Source organism: Candoia aspera, chromosome 3, assembly GCF_035149785.1.
Source record: "Candoia aspera isolate rCanAsp1 chromosome 3, rCanAsp1.hap2, whole genome shotgun sequence".
Taxonomy (NCBI): Eukaryota; Metazoa; Chordata; class Lepidosauria; order Squamata; family Boidae; genus Candoia; species Candoia aspera.
Genome location: NC_086155.1, coordinates 177,652,373 through 177,677,956, shown reverse-complemented (window position 1 = coordinate 177,677,956; position 25,584 = coordinate 177,652,373). Strand labels below are relative to the sequence as shown.

The 25,584-nt window shown below is 43.0% G+C and overlaps 1 protein-coding gene across 3 annotated transcripts in view; it reads right to left on the bottom strand.

Moving 5' to 3' along the window:
- HNF4G (hepatocyte nuclear factor 4 gamma) overlaps positions 1–25,584 on the bottom strand; it is an 86,473-nt gene that overhangs the window by 25,598 nt on the left and 35,291 nt on the right. The window contains exon 1 of one of the 3 annotated variants that reach the window (XM_063299403.1): positions 5,424–5,630. The exons of 1 other annotated variant lie outside the window; for it this stretch is intronic. In XM_063299403.1, coding sequence (XP_063155473.1) covers positions 5,424–5,538 — 115 coding nt within the window. In that variant the 5' untranslated portion in view covers positions 5,539–5,630. Of the gene's footprint in view, positions 1–5,423; positions 5,631–25,584 lie in introns of those variants that run through there. One more of the 3 variants, XM_063299400.1, reaches the window with a different exon arrangement.

Genomic DNA, 25,584 nt, shown 5'->3' with positions numbered 1-25,584 from the left:
GCTTGTCAGAAGCCAGCTGGGAAGGTTGCAAATGGCAATCATGTGACCCTGGGAGCTGCAACCATTGTAAATACATGCCAGTTGCCAAGCGCCTGAATTTTGATCACTTGACTGCAGGGACACTCTGACGGTCATAAACATGAGGACCGGTCGTAAGTCACTTTTTTCAGGGCTGTCTTAACTTCAAATGGTCACTAAACAAATTGTCGTAAGTCGAGAACTACCTGTAATTCTAGGAAGGACAGTAATAGCCCACAGATTTTGTTTTTCAATTAAAATTTGAAATTATTTTTTGGATGTCTCTAGGCTATTAAATATAAATTTTAATGGCCTAAAGGCCCATCAGCATAGAATTAATACTTACACTGGAAATATGTTGGTCTTATACAACATTTACTTCATAAATTTTCAAACTCCAATTATATAAAAGGAAACTAAATTGCTTGGGTTGCTTTATCCAAATCTCTGCCCACAATTTTGCTTCGCTTTTCCAACCCCTTGTTTTAAATCTCTTTCATTTGTTGATCGGCAGGTTATATTTATTTATTTATTTGTTTGTTTGTCAAATTTCAAAAATATATGAAAGATAGGAATATTTAAATAAGCAAAATGAGTGCACACACTCAAAATCATCAGGACACAATTTCTCTGTTACTATTGACTATAATATTGAAAGGTCAAATCTCTGCTTTCATTTTGTTACATAATTATGAAATACAGAATTATCCTTAAAAAAAATAGCAATAACAGCATTTAGTTCCAGTTAACTTGATATGAAAAATAAACATTACTGAATAAAAAATAATAATTCAGGCAAACATGTTTACTACCTAGTCCTCCCACAGCCATGCCTGCCTAATCTGCTTAATATATATGGAATATATGGAAAATTAAATACTCTTTGCTTTATATCTGACTCAGTCATGATTGCATTGGGAGGAAAAAATAAATCTAGGCATAGACAATTCAAATCCAACTGAAGTTAAAAGTTATTCTAATCAAATAGCAAGAAATTCTCTCAGCTAAACAACAGCTTGCCAAATTTTATCATGATTAATAACTCACTAGTGCTTGCATATTGGCACTCTAGAAGTATGACTGTATGTTAAATATATCCACTCTAAATAGACATAAGAGTATTTTTCAGAGTAGCCACCTATTTCCCTCCACCACCACCACCACCCCACAAGTCTTGCTGCGCTGCTTCAATATGGCAGGGGGTTGTTCCTGTGAGGAATGAGCGAAGAACGTCAGGACTGTATGCCAAAAAGTATATATTCCCAGCAGGATCACCCAAGGTGTGAAGGCCATCCCAGCTGCCCAGCTAAAGCAAGCAGGCACCTATACTGGGCAGCAGCGATATAGAAAGATGCTGGACGCAGATGATCACTTTAGTGACAATGGTAAAGGCATCAATTGATATTTCATGGGAGAAAGCAGTGGTAAACCACTCCTGTATTTTTACCAAGAAAACCACATGAGCAGAAAATATAAAATGACTGGTGATGTAGTGCTGGATGATGGGCCCCTCAGGTTGGATGGCACTTATGCTACTGAGGAAGAGCCGAGTATCTTTCAGAGTACTAATGGTGTTTATGATGTGTCTAGATTAAATCCTCCAGGACATCTAGTTGCTGTTGTTGCCATACAGGAAAAGAAAATCCAAAGCTGCAAAGATAGAATTACAGTAGGAACATGGAACATAAGAACCTTGAACACTGGAAAGCTCAACACAGTGAAAGACGAAATGAAATGACTACAAATTGGTATCTTAGGCATCAGCAAATTGAGATGGACCAGGATTGGACACTTTCAGTCATAAAAATCACACTATTTATTACTCAGTAGATGAAAAACAAAGAAGAAATAGTGTTGCTTTTACAGTTAGGAAGGGTATAGCAAGAACAGTACTTGGCTACAATGCAATCAATGACCGAATAATATCGATTAGACTTGTGGACAACTCTTAAATATGACAATCATTCAAGCTTATGCTCCAAGTGCTCCAACCGCTGATGCAGAAAAAGAGGAGGTTAATGATCAAGTTCAATTTTAAATTGACAGAACATACAAGCAAGATGTGCTGCTTGTGATTGGAGACTGGAATACCAAAGTTGGAAACATGAAAGAGGAAAATGTAGTTGGAATGTATGGTTTAGGAAAGCAAAATGAAGCAGGAGACTGACTTATCAATTTCTGCCACTCCAATGATTTCTTCATAGCTAACACTGTCTTCAAACAAGCAAAATGATGCCTCTATACACTGAGATCACCAGATGGAGTATATAGAAATCAAATTGACTTCATTATTACTAAAAGGAGTTAGAGGAGCTCAATTATAGCATCATAGACATGGCCAAGTGCTGACTGTGGAATAGATCATGAATTGCTCATGTTCAAGTTCCAAGTTAAGCTAAAGAAGAAGAAAGCCAGTAAGTTTCCACAATATGAGCTTGAACATATACCCACCATTTTCAAGGAGAACTTCATGATAGAGACCCACAGAAATTATGAAATAACTTAAAGAAGTCATTAAGGATGAAATGAAAAGAAAATGAAGAAACAGAAGAAAACAAACTGGATGTCAGAACAAACCATGAAATTGCCAAGGAGGGAAGGGAAGCCAAAGCCAAGAAAGACAAACATCTCAGAAAGGAATTTAGCAAACAGTTTCAGAGAGGTGTTAGAAAAGACAAGAAGCAATATTACAACAACATTTGTAAAGAAATTGAAGATGGATAGACATGGAAAAACAAGGAAAGTATTTCATAAGGAGGTTCCAACCCCAAACTGGTGTGTTAAAGGACACCAATGGACAGATAGCAACCAATTCAAAGGAAGACGAAAGGAGTATACTGAAACACTGTACAGTAGAGACGTCAACATCCAAGGTATCTTAGAAGATATTCCTTACTTACAAGAACCTGTACTACTAGAAGATGAAGTTGGATCAGCACTCCAGTCATTGCCAAGTCAGAAGGCTACAGGAACTGATGGAATACCCAATGGAATATGGCAAGCCACAAAAGAAGAATCACTCAAGGTTCTAACCAAGATATGCCAGCAAATCTGGAGAATGATACAGTGGCAAACTGACTGGAAGAGGTCAATCTTCATTCCAATACCAAAAAAAGAAGGCTTAACAGACTGTGCAAACTATTGTACATTAACCTTAATTTCACATGGTAGCAAAATAATGCTTAGATCATCCAATGCAGATTAGAGTCCTACATGGAAAAAAGAGATGCCAGATGTTCAAGCCAGCTTTAGAGAAGACCAAGGAACATAAGACATTATTGCTGAGGTAGGCTGGATAATTGAGAAAGCCAAAGAATATAAAAAAGAAGTCACTGTGTGCTTCATTCATTATAGAAAGGCCTTCAATTGTGTCAATCACATCAAGCTGTGGAATGTGCTCAGAAAAATGGGAATCCCAGAATATCTCACCATCTTCATGAGAAACTTATATACAGGTCAAGAAGCCACAGTACAGACAGAACATGGTGAAACAGATTTGCTCCGGGTTGCCAAAGGGGTGTGACAAGCCTGTATACTTTCCCCTTAGTTGTTCAAACTATATGCTGAATATATATTAAGGGAAGCTGGATTGGAAAAAGATGAGCGTGGTTTTAAAACTGGAGGAAGAAACATCAATAACCTGTGCTATGTTGGTGTCACTACCTTGATAGTAGAAAATGCAAAGTATCTGCAAGTTCTACTAATAAAAGTTAAGGAGAAGTGAAAAAATGGGACTAAAATTAAATATAAAGAAGAGCAAACTAATGACAACATGTAGAACCACCAGCCTTATAATTGGCAGTGAAGATATCAAAGTGGTGGATAGTTTCTGCCTTTTAGGATCAACCATCAACAGTAAAGGAACAAGTAGCCAAGAAATCAGCCATAGATTAGCGCTTGGTAGAACAATCATGAAAGCCTTGGAAAAGATATTCAAATGCCATGATGTATCTATGCCTACAAAGATCAGAATCGTGCAAGCAATAGTATTCCATGTGACACTCTATGGAAGCAAAAGTTGGACTTTGAAGAAGCAGGATAGGAAGAGAATTGATACTTTTGAATTTTGGTGCTGGAGAAGACTCCTAAGAATACAGTGGACAGCCAAGAAAACAAACGTATGGACCATTGAACAAATCAAGTCAAAGTTTTCACTTGATGCATAAATGACCAGGTTCAAATTATCCTACTTTGAACACTTTATGCAAAGACCTAAGTCTCTGGAAAAGGCTCTAATGCTGGGAAAGTTGGAAGGAAGGTGAAGGATGACCAGCAGCAAGGTGGATGGACTCAATTACAGAGGCAATGAGTGCACTGTTGGAAGACCTGAAAGACCAGGTGAGAGACAAATCAACATGGAGACAGTCTATCTACGTGATCCCAAGGAGCTGAAAAGGACTTTATGTGACATAATCAATCAAAAGCCACCAATTCCTCCTCTCCATATTTTTATCTTAACTGTTGTAATTAGCACATAAAAAATAGACCAAAACACTTACATTTCTCTTACAATGGTAAAAAGGAAGAAAAATTGCTTGTTTCTTTTGATTATTTGACTGACGATACCCTTGTACGGTTATTAAATTACTTGTACGGTATTTAAAATTGGCATTTTATTTTCTGCACAATAAAAATGATAATGTTATTTTGAAACTGTTATTAACATTATATAGGGAAGCACATTCATGCAACCTAATGCAATCTCCAAAGACTATACCAACTAAAATTACAATAGTAAGTAATATTACAGGAAAGTTAGACCAGCCTATCCATATTCCTTTCATATAACTGCTAATACCATGCTTCTGGTATCTCATATTAAGAGGGGCTTTTTAGCTTCTATAATAAATAAATTTACCCCATTATTTCAATAAATTATTTTTACTATATGTCTTTTATTATTTCCTATAAGGTTCATTATCCATTGATATCTCTGTTACATAGTTCTCTCCTATTCATCTAATTTAGCTCCCAAAATTCAAGCAGACACAATTCTTACCAAAATTCTTACCAATTATATAAATAGGATTAATCTATTAATGATAGGAATCAACAATCAAGATTGTATAAATTTCAACAATCAAGATTGTATAAATTCATTAACATATGTTTATTCATGAATAAAAAACAAAATCTAAACAAAAAAATCACTCTCCCTCAGCCCAACTCACCTCACCGGGTTGTTGTTGTGGGGAAAATGGGAAAAGGAAGGAGTACTAGGTATGTTCACCGCCTTGAGTTATTTATAAAAATAATAAAGGCGGGATAGAAAATAAATAAATAAATAAATAAATAAACTGCTTAAAAAAAAAACCCTCGCCAGCATTATGAAAAGTAAAAAAATTGGCTGACCCAAATCTCGTTTGCTTCCTCATCCATTCATCAATACAATCATTCAAACTCACCATTGCCATTGTATAACACCTGCATGGTTTCAAACTCTAAATTAGTGCAACTTGGATCTAAGACTTCAGAGTAGTTTGCCATATCCATGTCCAGAATTGAGTCTGAGATTCTCATTACTGTACTTGACTCTGGAAATGGTCTGTTTCTCCAGTACAGAAGATCCAATCAACACTTGTTTTCCCCTGGCCTCAGTGACTGCTAATCAAAGTATAAACTGTCACTGCGTCACATAGTACAGTGGGTGGAGCTATGATACCAATTGAGCATGTCTCATTCTAATTCTATCTTTCCCCTTTTTATGATATACCCTTACCAGTTCTTTGTGATAACTATATAATATTTCATGGAAACTTTTACACACACACACACACATGTATGTATGTATGTATGTGTGTGTGTATATATATATGAACCTGGGTTTATCACAAAGTTTGTAGGTTGCAGAAAACATAGCAAATCATGGGAGTAAGCCTTTGATCAGTCCTCTTTCACAGCATGTAGAATTTCTGCTATGCAGTAACAACTTCACAATACAACCACAAGAAAGGTGAATGGTTTAAATATTTGGGTCCTACTTGCATGGAGATGTACTGTATATGCTTCTATACTTATAGTTATTCTAAGTTTTACTCATAGCAAGGAAAGGAGTGTAAGCAGAAGTCTTAGTCCTTTCCCTCACAAAGGAACAATTAATTTGCTCAAAGCAGACTTAAGAGACAAAAGGCTCTTTTAGCATTTTCTTAAAAAGTAATGAATATGCTTCTTTGCTGCTACTGCACCCATGTTGCTAATGCACTCATTCTGCAAATATGCACTTACAGTGAATTACTTGCCAGATCCTGGAATCAGAATTTCAGTTACATGTTCTGTGAGCATTTACCAACAGGCTACAACACATAGAAAAGAATAAAGTAATTCATTACTTGGCAATGCACTTTCTGTATAATACATTCCCCTTAAAGAGCTATAAAGCAGTGACTTGTTGCATCTCATTAATAGTTAACATGGTATTCTGAACCTTGTTCAAAGGAGAAGAGTCTCAGATATCTGAAGCTGTTAATCAAATACACATTAACTATTCAATGGGCATAGAAATATTATTCAGTCTTTCATTTTTCCATTTATTTCCTCCATTGTAATGTTGAGTGAGCTCCTGTTGAATAAGACAAGTGAAGTCTTCTTAACCTAAAAACTGTGCATATGGGCAAAAATCCCTGCCCAGTTTTGAACTGGAATGCTTCTGGGCTGAACTAACAAACTCACCACCACCTTGCTCCATACAGGATAGGCAGATGGGATGCTTCTTAGCATAAACCTTATCTGAGTAATGCTAGCATAATCCTTAGCTTAAGGATTGGATTTACTTTACCATAAACTGGCCAGGTAAGGAAGCCTTCCAGATCCCTGTCCTACAGGGAAAGTTGCTGGGTGCTCTGTTTTCCTCAGATCAGCAAATTCCCTGTCTTCCTTCACTGTGGAAATGAAGAAAAGAAGTTTTGGGCAGTATTCATAAGAGAGGGAAAAAGCTATACATTAACACCAGGAAATGATCACCAGAAACCTACTTGCAGGAATAGAAAATTCTAAGAATCTAAGAATATTTTGAAACATCCCATGTAACATTCATTCATTCATTCATTCATTCAATTTATATGGCTGCCTATCACAAATACATGACTCTGGACAGCTAACAATGTTTAAAACAAGACAAAAACAGTATAACAAAATTATATGTAATTAATGAAATAATATCATAACATAACATAACATAACATAACATTACTGTATTTAGCACCTGAGAAAAACCAACCAACCAACAACAAGTAACATAGACATGATATGGGCTCAGCCACACATCCAGGCCCCAGCTTGATGATAAAACCAGGTCTTCAAGACCTTATGAAAGGCCAGCAGGGTCAGGACAAGTCTGATCTTCAGGGAAATTTTGTTCCAGAGGGTGGGCACCATGACCGAAAACTGTTTCCTCCTGGGTTCAACCACATGACTCTTCCTAACAGACAGGACCCAGACAATGCCTCTCATTCTAGATCTCACAGGATGGGTAGATACCACTGGGGAAAGACAGTCCCACAAGTAATCCATCCCCAAGCCATTCGGGTTAAGGTAACTACCAGCATCTTGAATCAAACCCAGAAGCATACTAGCAACCAATGCAGAAGGATACCATGAAAGATGGTATCAAAAACAGCTGAAAGGGCAAGAAGAGCAAGGATGGATGCACTACCCCCAACCCGCTCCCTCCAGAGGTCATCCAAGAGTGTGATCAATGCTTTCTCACTGGGCCATACCCAGGCCTGAATCCTGACTGAAACTGGTCCCAATGATCCGGTTGTTCCAGAGTTCTCTGAAGCTGCTGTGCAACAAACTTCCCCATAATTTGAGGGGAAGGTTAGAAACTGGATGAAAAGTTTCCAGTACAGTCAAGTTCAGTAATAGCCTCTTGAAGAGGGGGCAAACCCCCACCTTCTTAAAGGATAGCAGAACAAACTGCTTTCTCTTAGAGGCATTCACTACCGCCAAGACCCAACCACATGTCACCTCCAAAAAACCCTTAGCCAATCAGGAGGGGAATGGATCTAAATCAAAGATGGCTGAGCTAGCAGCTGCAAGAACACTGCCCACTTAATCAGGCCCAACAGGATCAACTCCCTCCAGTTTAACTAAGCCAGACCAAGCCCCAGTCACCTCCATAAGACCTGCTCTAAGGCTAAGTCAAACATAGCGTGAACCTGATTGACTTTATCTGTCAGATGCATAGCATATTTCTCACAGTGACCTTGTAGGCAAACCACTCCCACCCAGGAGGGCTCAAGTCATCTGAAAAAAAGCCACTGGCAGCTATCCAAGGATGCAAGAAGGATAGATAAATATTGATGCCCTTACAGAGACAAGGTAGGCCATAATAGTGGCTCGTGTTTGGTTGGATTCATTCCTGGTAGCTCTCCAGCAGTGCTCCAGGCATCTCTTCACCTACTTCATCTCCCTAAACTCCTCCATAACCAAGGAGGATTCAGGGATTCCTGGGGGAGAAGAGACCACTTGATTGCAGTCCCATCCAGAGCCCAGCTGCCTTGTCATTCCAGGCAGCCACCAGGGCTTTGGTTGGACCATGCAGCAGATCCTCAGGAACAACTCCAAGTTCCCTCTGAAACTGAATTGAGTCAATTAGTTGCCTGGGGTGGACCGATTGAATGAGCCCAGCCTCCTTGCAGTGGAGGGCAGAACACCAGGGCCACCAAAGAGGGATCTGACCATAACAGGGGAGAAACTGAAGTCTCCCAAATTTTACATCACAATGCTCCAACAAAAAGCCAGGTTAGGTGTATGACCACTGTTATGCATTGGGCTCTGGACTGGCAATTTTAAGTCTATTCCTTCAATAGCTAATGACATTTTTTATAATTTTATGACTAATCACTTGGAACTTAGACACATTCCTTTATTCCTTTCTTACTTTCAGTTTTTTCTTTGGTGTGTTTCCATATCTGGGTGTGAGAGAGAAAGATGGAATATGGAGATATAAATAAGTTTATGCTCTTGTTCTACACAAAATAGTTTCCACCAGGACAGGACAGTATTTCAGGCTAGAAGCAAAAACATAGAGCAGCCATAACTGAGCCCCCTGCAGATGCCACATGATCCTGGGGAAAGATGCTCACATTTCAACCTTTTTTTTTTCATTTCATCTTAATATGTTCTCAAAATAAAACAGGAAAACAATTCTTCAGCTGAAGGTTTTATAACTAAGCAAAACCTCAGAGCTGGTTGTCAAATGGGCATAGGTCCCTTAGACTTTCAATATGAAAACAGCATTCAACAAGAAGTCCGTAAGAGAAGCAGAAGAGAAGCGATAAAATGAGCTTTCCAAATATTTGTTGGTGGTTACAACTGACTATTTTATTAGATTAGATTTAAAATTTTAAAAATGGTTTCATCTTCCATATCTAAAAACCCTTCAGCAAAGGATCGTTACCTTGTCGTGGTGCTGGAGCTTGAGCACCTCAATGATGCCATGAGCTAAACCGTGAAGGGCCACCCAAGACGGGAAGGTCATGACAGAGAGGTCAGACTAAATGCGATCCCTGGGGAAGGTAATGGCAACCCACCCCAGTATTCTTGCCGTGAAAACTAAATGGATCAGTACAACCAGAGATATGTCGGTATACCATCGGAAGATGAGACCCCCAGGTCGGAAGATGGTCAAAATGCTACTGGGGAGGAACAGAGGATGAGCTCAACTAGCCCCAGACGTGATGACGCAGCTAGCTCAAAGCCGAAAGGACGGCTAGCGGCCGACGGTGCTGGTGGTGAACGGCGAATCCGATGTTCTAAGGATCAACACACCATCGGAACCTGGAATGTAAGATCTATGAGCCAGGGCAAATTGGATGTGGTTATTGGTGAGATGTCAAGATTAAAGATAGACATTTTGGGCGTCAGTGAACTGAAATGGACTGGAATGGGCCACTTCACATCAAATGACCACCAGATCTACTACTGCGGACAAGAGGACCACAGAAGAAATGGAGTAGCCTTCATAATTAATAGTAAAGTGGCTAAAGCAGTGCTCGGATACAACCCAAAAAACGACAGAATGATCTCAATTCGAATTCAGGGCAAGCCATCTAACATCACAGTGATCCAAATATACGCCCCAACCACAAATGCTGAAGAAGCTGAAGTAGAGCAGTTCTATGAGGATCTGCAGCACCTACTGGACAACACGCCTAAAAGAGATGTTATTTTCATCACAGGAGACTGGAATGCTAAGGTGGGCAGTCAAATGACACCTCGAATTACAGGTAAGTATGGCCTGGGAGAACAAAACGAAGCAGGACGCAGGCTGATAGAATTTTGCCAAGACAATTCACTCTGCATAACAAACACTCTCTTCCAACAACCTAAGAGACGGCTTTATACATGGACTTCACCAGATGGACAACACCGAAATCAGATTGATTACATCCTTTGCAGCCAAAGGTGGCGGACATCTGTACAGTCGGTAAAAACAAGGCCTGGAGCTGACTGTAGTTCAGATCACGAACTTCTTCTTGCACAATTTAGGATCAGACTAAAGAGATTAGGGAAGACCCACAGATCAGCTAGATATGAGCTCACTAATATTCCTAAGGAATATGCAGTGGAGGTGAAGAATAGATTTAAGGGACTGGACTTAGTAGATAGGGTCCCGGAAGAACTCTGGACAGAAGTTGGCAGCATTGTTCAGGAGGCGGCAACAAAATACATCCCAAAGAAAGAGAAAACCAAGAAGGCAAAATGGCTGTCTGCTGAGACACTAGAAGTAGCCCAAGAAAGAAGGAAAGCAAAAGGCAACAGTGATAGGGGGAGATATGCCCAATTAAATGCAAAATTCCAGAGGTTAGCCAGAAGAGATAAGGAATTATTTTTAAACAAGCAATGCGCGGAAGTGGAAGAAGACAATAGAATAGGAAGGACAAGAGACCTCTTCCAGAAAATTAGAAACATCAGAGGTAAATTCCAGGCAAAAATGGGTATGATCAAAAACAAAGATGGCAAGGACCTAACAGAAGAAGAAGAGATCAAGAAAAGGTGGCAAGAATATACGGAAGACCTGTATAGGAAGGATAACAATATCGGGGATAGCTTTGACAGTGTGGTCGGTGAGCTAGAGCCAGACATCCTGAAGAGTGAGGTTGAGTGGGCCTTAAGAAGCATTGCTAATAACAAGGCAACAGGAGACGACGGCATCCCAGCTGAACTGTTCAAAATCTTGCAAGATGATGCTGTCAAGGTAATGCATGCTATATGCCAGCAAATTTGGAAAACACAAGAATGGCCATCAGACTGGAAAAAATCAACTTATATCCCCATACCAAAAAAGGGAAACACTAAAGAATGTTCAAACTATCGAACAGTGGCACTCATTTCACATGCCAGTAAGGTAATGCTCAAGATCCTGCAAGGTAGACTTCAGCAGTTCATGGAGCGAGAATTGCCAGATGTACAAGCTGGGTTTAGAAAAGGCAGAGGAACTAGAGACCAAATTGCCAATATCCGCTGGATAATGGAAAAAGCCAGGGAGTTTCAGAAAAACATCTATTTCTGTTTTATTGACTATTCTAAAGCCTTTGACTGTGTGGACCATAACAAATTGTGGCAAGTCCTTAGTGGTATGGGGATACCAAGTCATCTTGTATGCCTCCTGAAGAATCTGTATAACGACCAAGTAGCAACAGTAAGAACAGACCACGGAACAACAGACTGGTTTAAGATTGGGAAAGGAGTACGGCAGGGCTGTATACTCTCACCCTACCTATTCAACTTGTATGCAGAACACATCATGCGACAAGCTGGCCTTGAGGAATCCAAGGCTGGAGTTAAAATCTCTGGAAGAAACATTAACAATCTCAGATATGCAGATGATACCACTTTGATGGCTGAAAGTGAAGAGGAACTGAGGAGCCTTATGATGAAGGTGAAAGAAGAAAGTGCAAAAGCTGGTTTGCAGCTAAACCTCAAAAAAACCAAGATTATGGCAACCAGCTTGATTGATAACTGGCAAATAGAGGGAGAAAATGTAGAAGCAGTGAAAGACTTTGTATTCCTAGGCGCAAAGATTACTGCAGATGCTGACTGCAGTCAGGAAATCAGAAGACGCTTAATCCTTGGAAGAAGAGCAATGACAAATCTCGATAAAATAGTTAAGAGCAGAGACATCACACTGACAACAAAGGCCCGCATAGTTAAAGCAATGGTGTTCCCTGTAGTAACATATGGCTGCGAGAGCTGGACCATAAGGAAGGCTGAGCGAAGGAAGATCGATGCTTTTGAACTGTGGTGTTGGAGGAAAATTCTGAGAGTGCCTTGGACTGCAAGAAGATCCAACCAGTCCATCCTCCAGGAAATAAAGCCAGACTGCTCACTTGAGGGAATGATATTAAAGGCAAAACTGAAATACTTTGGCCACATAATGAGAAGACAGGACACCCTGGAGAAGATGCTGATGCTAGGGAGAGTGGAAGGCAAAAGGAAGAGGGGCCGACCAAGGGCAAGATGGATGGATGATATTCTAGAGGTGACGGACTCGTCCCTGGGGGAGCTGGGGGTGTTGACGACCGACAGGAAGCTCTGGCGTGGGCTGGTCCATGAAGTCACGAAGAGTCGGAAGCGACTAAACGAATAAACAACAACATCTAAAAACCATGTCTAAACTAAATATTGTATAATTATTAGAATATGAGAATATATATGTGTGATAGTTGTCTCTAAAATCAACAAAGCTTGTGGAGAATTTTATTCAATATTTGGTTCTCAGTACTTCTCAGTTCTGGCACAATCAAAACTAGTTTAATCAACACCAGCCTTCACCAATCTGGCAACCTTGAAATATAGTGGGTTGGCAATTCTCAGAAGTAGGAGGTTTGGAAGTTTCAATTTCAAAACTCTACACAGTGCCAAATTAAAGGAGGCCAATCTAGCCCTTTTTCTAACACAACAGAAAGTGGTGTATGGGTGTGGATGTGTACACACATGCACACACGCCAGTAATAGTGCATGTCATGAACTAATTATATTATGTGGTAACACTGTTTCATAGCCACCAAGGAAGGAATTGGGACCAATTGAGAATAAAAGTATACTGCATAACAATAACACAATATATGAAATTCTATCTACCACAAAGCAAAAACTGAAAGAGATGCTGCCCTTTCTAGGAAAAATCCTGTATTATTCTACCTTTAAAATGAAGAATGGCTGTGCAGGTCACTGTCTTGTACTGAAAAAAGATTCTAAACAACTAGTTAGCTGATAAGAATGCTATCAGAAAGCATTCCAACATTATCAGTAAAACTTCTTTGTGTGCTAATCGTCCTGTTTTCTTATTGCATTTAATCACTTTTGCTGATCATGTTATAAAATTGAAAACAAGCTAATAAAAATCAAGGTTATTTCTCTATACACCATCTGAGAAAATCAAATTAAGCAGCAACTGAGAGTTCTTAGATTGGCATGTTACAACATGGCCCTGGATATCTCTTCACAAAAGACATTTGCCACATCCTCACCAAAGAAGCACCTTCAAGTCAAATACCCCTACCATTTCTGATACCCCTTGTATTCCATGTGGCTGAATGGGTCACAAGTCAGCTGCACATTCAGTCACCATGTGGAGATGTTCATTGTACAACTGGCTCCATGAGGTGATCTTGGCCAACGTGTGAGTGAACTTAAAGCTATATATTTCCAGAAAAAAATTATACAGGTCAGGGATGAACAATGGGTAGCCTCCAGCTATTGCTGAACTCCAGTTCCCATCAGGCAATAATAAGGGATGGGAGTTCCTCATGACATCTGGAAGGTAAGATGTCCATCCTTCATGTGGGGTCTGCCATCTGGAGAAGTGATTGAAGATGTCAGGAACATGAGCTTCTTCAAATGAATATATGTTACAAGGTCAGTTAAAAGAAGTGCATATATTAGATCATGAGTTCCTCTGTCTATATGATGATTTCTTCGAAATATAGGGCAGGTTGTAATAAACTGGTGTTGGGTTATAAACTGGGCTAAGACCATTAATGCCAGTTTCTTAGAACCTACCCTATATTTCCAAGGAGTCATCTGAAAAGCAGCATGAATTGCTGTGGTCTAAGACGAAATGGGGGAAATCCAAGGGATTGTTCAGTAGCACCACCCACAGCCTTTGGTTCTCAACCATTGTTTTCCAGAGTAAATCAAAAGCAATGGTTAATTTCCACACTGATCAGTATTCCAGGATTTTTACAGCATTCATCAATCATAGGCTGAAACTGAACTGCATATCTTTAAGAAACAAAACGAACTTGAAGAGTGCTGATTTATCAGTTGTGCCTATACATTTATGTGCTCAAGCAGTACGTTGTATGTTATACTCTAAACATAAAATCTCTTGTGGTCAAAAAGTCAAAAGAGAAAAGAGAAGAAGAATTAGAGCTAATTAGAATTTAGGGTGTAATCCTAACCATTCTATCCTATCCTATCCTATTTTATTTTATTTTATTATTATTGTATTTTGGTCTAGTGGGCACATTTGGAAAAGTAAGAATATGTTGAGACCACTTTCACCAAATGGCTGCCCTAGAGGACATAACTGGTTAGAAAGCACTAACTGACCAGAATGAAACCTGCTACCCACTCTAGAAGCATGTTCCCTATTTACTACTTCCAAACTCAGCATTGGAAGCAGCCATCCATAATTTTTAAAAATTTTAAGGGAAGTTTATAGGACCATTGGGAGGCCAAGAGGCATTCTTTGAAATCAAGAGACTCAAAGAGGCTGCCTCACTGCTGTTTTCCATTTCTTTCCATTTTTTTTAATGTAAAAAGTCAGGTAGAGCAGGTTACCTGGTAAATAGAAAGTGAAGTATCTGCAGGTACTTGAGGTCATGTACATACTGGGGATCCACGTGTTAGAAGATATACAAACAGCAAAGAAAAACTCTTATTAAACTTAATGAGTCATACTCTGAGTAGATATTATGTCCCTGGCACACATACAGCAGCAAACAGTAATGGTTATTTATTTGTTTAAGGGAAAATATACAGCAATTTTCCCTTCAAAAAAAGAATTCACTGAAACCTAGTATATGGAATGTAGAAGTGTAATAAAAATATGTTAGCACATTACATGGACAAAAATATATCAGTAGCAAAACCAAACAAAAACAAAAATCAAATTAAATTAAATTAAATTAAATACAAAATAAATTAAGCTGGAAGATTTTTTTACATGCCAACAGCTCCCATAAAGTAGAAGTGGGAAGTCCACATATGGATGCTGCCATCAAGAAACGAGAACAGTGGGAGAAATGTATGCAGTTCTAACTTAAATTAGCTTGATATGAAATTACTCAGTACCATACTTCCAAGCCAGTACATAAACCTAAACACAGGCACTCTTCAAAAAGCTAACTTTTCCAAATTTTATGACATACTTCTTAAAAACAACAAATATAAAGATATACATATTGGGGGGAAATGTTCATATTCATTAAAATAATTAACACATATGCAGGATAATAGGGAAAATTGCTTGCAAAACACTTTTATGGGGAAAAGTGCACTCAAAAATTCATATATGAGAATGCACACTCTATATAAAATGTCATGTAATTTTCTTCTTTAAAACTTAGAGTGATATCAAAATTTAAGATGAATACATCTTAAAATTGAGAAGAACGAAAAACTGAAATAGAGAGTTTAATTTATGTCTTTAATTTCCATAGAGAGCAGTAGATAGAATGAAAGAATTGGAAGAGACCTTAGAAGTCAACGAGGTCAACCCTATGCTTAGTGCAGGATTCACTACAGCATCTTTGACAGATGACCCTCCAGCCTTGCTATGCAGAAGAAGAGGTTTATGATTAAATTAAATATGAAACCGAAATGACATATAAGCAAGATGTGCTGCTTGTGGTTAGAGATTGGAATGCCAAAACTCGAAATAGTATGGAGCTAAAATCAGTTCGCTGTATGGACTAGGAAATTGAAATGAAGCAAGGGAACAATGTATTAATTTCTGTCAATTCAATTTCTTCTTTGTGAACACAGTCTTTATACACTGATATCACAAGAAGACATCACATAAATTAAATTATCTATATTATTGACACAAGGAGGTGGAAGAGCTGTAACAGCAGACATGGCCAGGGGCTGACTGGAACAAATCAAGAAGTGCTCCTATGCAAGTTCCAAATCAAGCTAAGGCGGAAGAAGAAAGCCAACCAATTTCCACAGTAAGTTCTTGAGTATATACCCACCGTTTTCAAGAAGAATCTCTTTGAAGTTCTGAACCTCTCTAACAGGGAACCAGAGGAACTGTGCAATGAAATCAAAGTCATTAAGGATTAATGTGAAAAGGGACTGCCAAAGACCAAGAAATAGAAGAAAGCAAACTGGATGTCAGAACAGATGGTGGAAATAGCCAATAAAGGAAGAGAAGCCAAAGCCAAGAAAAACAGAGATCTCAGGAAGGTATTTAACAAAGAATTTCAAAGAGCTGCTAGAAGAGACAAGAAGCAGTATTAGAACAACATCTGTGAAGAATCAAAGATGGAACAGAAAAACAAAGACTTCCAAAAGATCTGAAAACTCAGGAGATCCCAACCTCAAATTGGTATACCAAAGAATGGCAATGGTCCACTAGAACTGATTCAAAGACCAAAGGAAGTTGGAAGGTGTATACTGAATTTTTTTACAGTAGAGATGGATATTCCCAATTTGTAAGAACTTTCAGTACTAGAAGATGAAGTGAGATCAGCACTTCAGTCATTACCAAGTCAGAAGGCTACAAGAATTGATGGAACATACAGATGGAACATACAGAAATATGGCAAGCAACAGAAGAAGAATCTGTAAAGGTTCCACCCAAACTAAGTCACTTTTTTCAGTGCTGTTGTAACTTTGAATGGTCGCTAAATGAATGGTCATAAGTCAAGGACAATCTGGATGGATGGATGGATGGAAGGAAGGAAGGAAGGAAGGCAGGAAGGAGGTCCATTGGAGTTGGGTGGCTATAACAAATTTAAATAAATAAATAAATGATGAAAAATGCTTACAATAAAACAGAATTTAAAGCAATAGTAGAACAATACCCAATAGAACTTCCTCGTTAAAATGGGAAGAGAGAAAAAATATTTCACAATTTCTAACAGAAAGGTCCAGGTAAAGAGGTGACTTCATATTATAAAATGCAAGTATGTGTGGATTTTCTAAAAAATACTTCCCTGTCATTATTTTCTACTGCATTCACTGAAACAAATTGGTGATCAGTCTCATTTTTTAGAAGCAAAACAGCTATGAGATAGATGGCAAATATCAGCTCAAGGGTCTTGGAGGCTGTGTGGGTCTGGTTGGAGAAAAACCATCTCCAACTAAATCCTACCAGAACTGAGTGGTTGTGGATGTTAGGCCATCTTTAACTTTGGGTGAGGTAGCACTTCCCCATTCAAGAGTGGTTGTCATGATCACCGTTGCGATGCTTGTGACATCACAACGGCTCGCATGACAATGCAGGGAAATGGGTCCCGGGCGGATTAAGGGAAAAGGCAACTAGATAACAAAAGAGAGCAACAGGTGCTGACAACAAAGTATCAACTCTAGCGAGGCATGGAAGAGAAAGATACAATGTTGCAAAGAAAGCAATTGACAAGACCAGACCATGAGGCACGCCCGAGCTGTCAAAGAGATTACAAACCTGATCGCCCGGCAATGAACCATCACCGGCCAGGGAAGCAATCAAGGAAACACCCGGAGCACAGGAGGGGCTCCACGACCCCTCATCTACCGAAGACGGAACCGACGGGGCTCGGGGGCGCACCCAGAGTAAGAAGGGGTGGAGCGCTGACCGGCGCAGGCTATTTAAATCCCGTTCTGGCGCGCTCCACTCACTCTCAGCTTTCTTAAAGGGCACGCATACTGTTACTCAAATAAAACCAGAACCTAAGCCTACACTAGCGTCTGTGTTTTTACTGGGTAGCAGGCAGAGCCTGACATAAAGCTGAGAGTCACCAAACCAAAGTCGCCAAGCTCCACCGAACAAAAATTTTCCGCGGGAGAGATCAACTGGCAAAAACGGAACTGGGGACAGCAATGGAGCCAGCACTTCGCACCAGAGGCGTGAAGGACAGCCCGCAAGAGGCAGAGGCAACCCGACAGCTGCTGGAGGTGGCGCACCCAAAATGGGACACGGACACCCTCCCTGCCCACACCGCACCCCAGTTCCAGACCTGGAGCTCCAACCCAGACAGGAGAGCCCCGACGGAAGACGAAGTCGGGGACCAACAACTCCTCACATGGGCCGGCGGAGCAGGACCCTGGACGGGAACACCCTACTCCACCTGGAGGCTCCGCTACCCCCAAACGCCCGAGCAGGAAGGCGCAAGACTACAGACCGAACAGCATCCGGCAGCACCGACGTCGGATGACCAGGGCAATCCAGACAGGGTCACGGCCCTGGAAGCCAGGGTACGAGACCTGGAACACATGCTCCAGTCCCTGGCAATGATCGTAGGCGAGCGCTCCAAGACAGAGGCGGCACAGGGGGCAAGAGGGGATCGGGGCACCCTACCCACCCTGCCAACAACCCCGAGCAGAAGGGGCCAAGCACGAGACTCTGTCACAGGGCTTCGTGGCCCCAGGCCAGTGGGAGCCATCCCTCACCACCCACAGGCATGGGTCCCGCAAATTGGGGGTTCGCCAAAGACTTCCCCGTACAATTTGACGGGGACCCTACGAAACTGTCCTTCCTTCTCACAAATGTGAGGGACTACATGGCCCAATACGGCCATTACTTCAGCACAGAAGCAGCCAAAATCTTGGCAGTGGCCACCAAGCTCCAAGGCAGGGCTGTGGACTGGTACGTGCAGATGTCCGAGTCCAAAGCCCCAGCCTTGGCCAATTTCCATGACTTCCTAGCCGAGCTGAAGCATTACTTTGAGGACCCCCTGGCAAAAGAAAGGGCCAAGTGCACACTTCAAGCGCTGCGCCAAGGAAGAAAAATGGTGGCCGACTACGCCCTCGAGTTCAAGGTCCTCGCAGGCAAAATCACGGAATGGTCTGAGGCCACCCTGATCGACATGTTCAAGTGTGGCCTCAACCGGGAGGTACTACAATGGGCACTCTACAGGGACGACCCAGCCTCCCTTCACGGGTGGATCTGCCTAGCCGGAAAAGCGGAGCACGCTCAGCGCACGTTCCTGCTCGCAACCACAGATGACAAAGTCCCTCCCAGCACAAGAGGACCAGTCCCACAGTCGGGCCCAACCTGGCACTCAGACCAACAACGGAGGCTTGCCCGCGGGCAATGTACCCGGTGTGGGAAGACGGGCCACTGAGCGGCGGACTGTTTCAAGAACAGGACAATGGATCGCCCGCCCAGACCAACACCGAAGACGCCGCACAAGCCATCCAACCCCCCCAGACGTATGACAGGAGCGCTAGCAACCCCGGACGAGGATGCCTACCTCGCAGGGGATGTGATCAACGCCCAAGAACAGCCAGCAGAAAACGCCCCCCACCTGCTCTAAGCAGCACCGCTGGGCAGGTGGTGAAGAAGGGATGCAACAACCCCAGGGTGAGTGACGATTGCTCCATCCTGGCAGGGACAATTGAACTCTTGTATGGCCCTAGAGCTATCGCAGTCGAGGCTCTGGTGGACTCTGGATGCTCCAGAAATCTGATCCACCCAGACATTGTCGCCGCATTAAACTGCCCTGCTCCCCCCTCCCTAAACCGCTGGTGTTCCAACAACTCGATGGCTCGACAGCGGGGGGGGGACGGGGACCGGCCACCCAGAGGACCAGAAAGGTCACCCTGACAATGGGCACCCACAAGGAATCCATAGACTTTGTGGTAACCCAGGTGGGGAAACCCATAGTAGTACTGGGGATCCCCTGGCTAACATGCCACAACCCACACATAGATTGGAGGACACGCTCCATCAAGTTCAAAGACGGGGTCTACCAGGCACCGACACCAGACAAACCATCTGCTCTGATGGTGGTGAGGGCAGAGGTCATCGACCAAACCCACGACCCCCCCACCCCAGAAGGACTGCCGGAGCAACGTGGACTTTGTAGATGTCTTCGGAGAAGAGGAGGCAGACCAATTACCCCACCACCACCACCACAAGACAGACTGCACAATTGAACTGCTCCCAGACGTCCCATTACCCAAGCCCAAGATCTACCCCATGACCCAGAGAGAATTAGCGGCGCTGCAGGAATTCTTGGACAAAAACCTCTCCAGGGGCTTCATAGAACCAGCAAACCCGCCGGTTGGAGCACCTGTCCTATTTCGTGAAAAGAAGGACGGCACCCTGAGACTATGCACCGATTACCACGGATTAAATTCCGCTTCCCTATCCAACAAATACCCCCTACCCCTCGTAAAGGACATGCTGGCACACTTGTCAAAGGGAAGGGTGTTTTCCAAACTCGACCTCTGCGAGGCGTATTACAGAATTCGCATCAGGGAGGGGGACGAGTGGAAAACGGCGTTCAACTGCCCCTTGGGCTCCTTGCAATAAAAGGTACTGCCATTCGGTCTTGCGGGGGGCCCGGGGGTCTTCATGCAACTCATCAACGAGGTACTGCATGAACATCTATTCAAGGGTGTACTGGTTTACCTGGATGATGTCCTCATCTACACGAGGACGCAGAGGGAACATGAGAGGCTAGTGAGGCAAGTTCTCACTAAGCTCCGGAAAGCCAAACTCTACGCTAAGCTGTCCAAGTGCGAATTCCACAAGTTGCACTTGGACTACTTAGGGTACAGAATCTCTGACAAAGGTGTAGAGATGGACCCCGCAAAGGTTCAGGCAGTTTTGAGCTGGGAACGCCCACGCACAAGGCGCCAGCTTCAAAGCTTCCTTGGGTTCGCGAACTTCTATAGGTCCTTCGCGAGGGGGTTTGTGGAAATTGCCCTGCCCTTAACTGATTTGCTCAAGACCAAAGGCGTCGGGGAGACACGCAAGGTCAAAAACCCAGGGGCTGTACTTAATTGGACTCCTGCCTGTCAAACCGCGTTTGACAGGCTAAAAGCGCTGTTCACAGTGGAGCCAATTCTAGCTCACCCGGACCCCGAACGGCCTTTTGTGGTGCAGGTGGACGCCTCTGACTTCTCAATAGGCGCCATCCTGCTGCAAAAGGATGCTGCTGGAATCCTGAAGCCATGCGCCTATCTCTCGAGGAAATTCTCAGAGACAGAGAGGCGCTGGCACTTGTGGGAAAAGGAAGCATTTGCGGTTAAAGCAGCACTGGAGGCTTGGCGTCACCTTTTGGAAGGGACGACTTGTCCGTCTGAGGTCTGGACAGACCACCGCAACCTTGAGGCGCTCCGTACGCCCTGGCGCCTCAGCCCCAAACAGATACGCTGGGCTCAGTTCTTCAGCCGGTTCAACTTCCAGCTGAAGTTCATACCAGGAAAAAAGAATTTCCTAGCAGACACACTCTCCCGACTGCCCCAGGATGTGGAGCCTATCTCCGACATCGTAGAGACGGTGCTCTCCGATTCCCAACTGGGTATGGCAGCTGTCACCCGGGGACGCGCTCGGGGACAACCTGCCCCCCCTCGCAAATAACTACTGTGCAACCCGCCCCTAGACGCAGGCAACTTCAAATGCCAGGTGGGTTACGGGCAGATTTTACAACGGTGTTAAAATCTGACCCCTGGCTCCTCGCCAACCCCAACAAGGTCACTATGGCACAGGACCTCACATGGGCGGAGGGAAGGTTATATGTACCCGACTCACAACGGCAGGCGATCCTCAACAGATCGCATGACAGCAAACAGGCTGGTCACTTCGGGTTTTTGAAAACCCTACACCTAACTCAGAGACAGTTTTGGTGGCCCTCGCTGAGGAAGGACGTCAAGACATATGTGGCGTCCTGCCCAGTGTGTGCTATGGCCAAGCGACCGGCTGGCAAACCCCAGGGGTTGCTGCAACCCGTGGCTGAACCCTCCCGCCCTTGGGATGAAATCTCAATGGACTTCATAGTAGACTTACCACCCAGCCAAAAGAAAACAGTCATTTGGGTTGTAAAAGACTACTTTTCAAAACAAGCCCATTTCATACCCTGCGCCTCAATCCCGTCAGCCCAACAGCTGGCGAAACTGTTCCTAGTCCACGTGTACCGCCTACATGGCTGCCCCTCCCACTTGGTGACCGATAGGGGCACACAATTTACCTCGAGGTTTTGGCGGGCTTTTTTGAAACTGATAGGCACCCAGCAAGCCCTGTCAACCTCCTGGCATCCCCAGATGGACAGATCCACAGAGATCCTTAATGCCACACTGGAGCAATTCCTCCGGTCCTACATAAACTACCACCAGGACGACTGGGTGGACCTCCTCCCATTTGCAGAGGTCGCATACAACAACGCGATACACCAAAGCACGGGAAAAAACCCCTTTGGGGTGGTGTTGGGTCGGGAGTTTGTCCCCATCCCTGAACTACCTCAGCCTCCGTCCCCAGCAGTGGCCGGCTGTGATTGGGGTGAGAAACTCGCAGATTCCTGGCCGGTCATCAAGGACGCACTTAAAGAGGCACAAACCGCGTACAAATTGCAAGCGGACAAACACCGGCACCAGCAACCAACGTTTCAGGTGGGGGACATGGTCTATCTATCCACCAGATTCATAAAATCGCCGCAACCGTCAAAGAAGCTGGCCCCCAAGTTTATTGGACCATTCCAGGTGACACAAATCGTGAACCCAGTCACGGTGCACTTGGACCTGCCCCATAATTTAAAGAGACTGCACCCGGTATTTCACTGCAGCTTACTCAAGCTGGCAAGTGATCCCTCCCGGTGGCACCCACGCACACACACACCCCCCAGTGATGATAGACGGGCAACATTTCGAAGTGAAGGAGGTACTTGACTCCCGCAAGCGGCGGGGCTCCCTCCAATACCTAGTAAAGTGGAAACACTTTCCACACCCTGAGTGGGTCGCTGCCCACGATGTCCAGGCCCCCGACCTGACCCACACCTTCCATACCACCTATCCCTCCAAACCCGTGGCTTAACCTTCTCAAAGGGGGGCAGTATGTCATGATCACCATTGCGATGCTTGTGACATCGCAACGGCTCACATGACAATGCAGGGAAATGGGTCCTGGGCGGATTAAGGGAAAAGGCAACTAGGTAACAAAAGAGAGCAACAGGTGCTGACAACAAAGTATCAACTCTAGCCGAGGCATGGAAGAGAAAGATACAATGTTGCAAAGAAAGCAATTGACAAGACCAGACCACGAGGCACGCCCGAGCTGTCAAAGAGATTACGAACCTGATCGCCCGGCAATGAACCATCACCGGCCAGGGAAGCAATCAAGGAAACACCCGGAGCACAGGAGGGGCTCCACGACCCCTCACCTACCGAAGACGGAACCGACGGGGCTCGGGGACGCACCCAGAGTAAGAAGGGGTGGAGCGCTGACCAGCATGGGCTATTTAAATCCCTTTCCGGCGCGCTCCACTCACTCTCAGCTTTCTTAAAGGGCACGCATACTGTTACTCAAATAAAACCAGAACCTAAGCCTACACTAGCATCTGTGTTTTTACTGGGTAGCAGGCAGAGCCTGACATAGTGCATAACTTGGCAGTCTTCCTGGACTCACAGCTCCTGCTCAATAAGCAGGTGGCAGCTGTGGGCCACAAAGGCCTTTGCACAGCTTTATCTGAAGTGCCAGTTGCTCCCTTTCCTAGGTTGGGAGACTCTTCCTGACAGTCATTCGTGGCTCAATTACTGCCACAAGGTCTATGTGGCTATGCTCTTGAAGACCGCCCAGAAGCTTCAACTGATACAGAATTCAGCAATGCCCGTAGCGACGGGCATACCTCAGCATCCCCATGTGGCACCTCTGCTTCACCAGCTGCACTGGTTGTCAATTTCCAGGTGTGATTCAAGATGCTGCTTATGACCTACAAAGCCATACATATCATAGGGTTGGGTTAGTGAGGGACTGCCTATCTCCTATCATGTCTGCCCAGCCAGTTCAATCTGACAGGGTTGGTGTACTCCAGGTGACTTTGGTTAGGCAGCGCCATCTATTTGGGACGCTGGAAAATTGCCTTCCCTGTCACAATGCCTGGCTTCTGGAATGATGCTCTCACTGAGATCCAGGTGGCTGCCACCCTAATAGCATGCCAAATCTTGAAGATCTAGCTCTTCTCCCAAGTGTTGGGCTAGGGTGCTGGAGCCCCTTGTGGGTGTATGACATGTTTATCTTGTTGACTAGTTCTTCCATCTCATTATGCTTATTTTTATATGCTTTTTATATATTTGTTGTTTGTATGCTGTGAGCCACCTAGAGATGATTGGAGGTGGGTTGCACCAAAGTGGAATTAGATAATTAAATAAATAACTGGCAATTTGCTGAGTTGCAGTTAAATGGTAGGTGATCAGAACTGACGGTTAAATATCATTTAAACAAAGCTACTTATTCTTTTCCAATTTAAGAAAATACTTCAAGATGGGCAAAGAAGGGCAAACAGTTCAAATGCAAGATATGTTTGACTTTTATAAAATTAAACAAAAAGCCTCCTGATTGAAGAATAGTTAGGTAACTAGTTGTTCATTAATAATCAGTCATTCAAAACTCGTGCTTGATTATAAAAAAAATTACACAGATGATTAGATAAGTTTTACAAACATCTTATCCATGAGAAACATACCATTTCATAATAAAATTTCAGTAAGGGAGATATGACACTTGTTACTCTGGTGATTACAGTTATGTGTACTCCAAAACAGAGCACAATGCTAAAAATCCAGAGTGGAATTGGAGTTCCAAAAAGTATATTAAAAACTGATTGAATTGATTCTGATAATTTTCTTAATCAAAGGTCAGTTCTTATATCATGAATAGTCTAAATTCATTGGCAGATCACTTGTACAATACGTTCAGACTGAGTATTTCCCACTGCTAATTCTGCTAATTTCAACTTCAGTGTTTCAATTCCAGAAAGCCTCAATGAAAAAAAATAAATTATTTCTGAATAGTCCTGTCTAGTAGTGTTCTCCAACCTAGTAATTTCTAGATTACAACTCCCAGAATTCCTAACATTCCTAGAGAGTAGCAGGCTGGGCAGACTTGACATGCAGGATTACATTAGAAAGAAGTAATAAGAGAAAATACATAGTTTGTCTAGATTATTCTTCTAAGTTCATTCAGTTGGGACTTAGAGAACCTGTTTGTAGTAGCTCTGATCCTTCTCTGAGGGAAAATTTCAGAAGGTGGTAGTGGGAGACTACAAGACCATGGCCTCTGGTGTCCCCCAGGATTCCAGCTAGTCATTGATGGTATTTAACACATGCTGGTAAGGCTGAAGATGCTAAGTTTTTGAATTACAGTCATGTCTGATGTCAGTAGATGAATAGACAAAAGTGTGAGGGCCCACTGGTTAATTCAAAGTCAGATATAGGAATAGAAATTCAGCCTTGTTGGATGGGATTGCACTCTCCTTGAAGACAGAGCCTTGCACATTGATGCTAAGGTTAGGTTGATGGCAGAATATCTATATCTCACAGTCTCACAGTTTCTAGCCTGGTGCCTTAACCACTACACCAAACTGGCTCTCTTGGTCAGAAAGACATTTGCACAAATAATATTATTGTGCC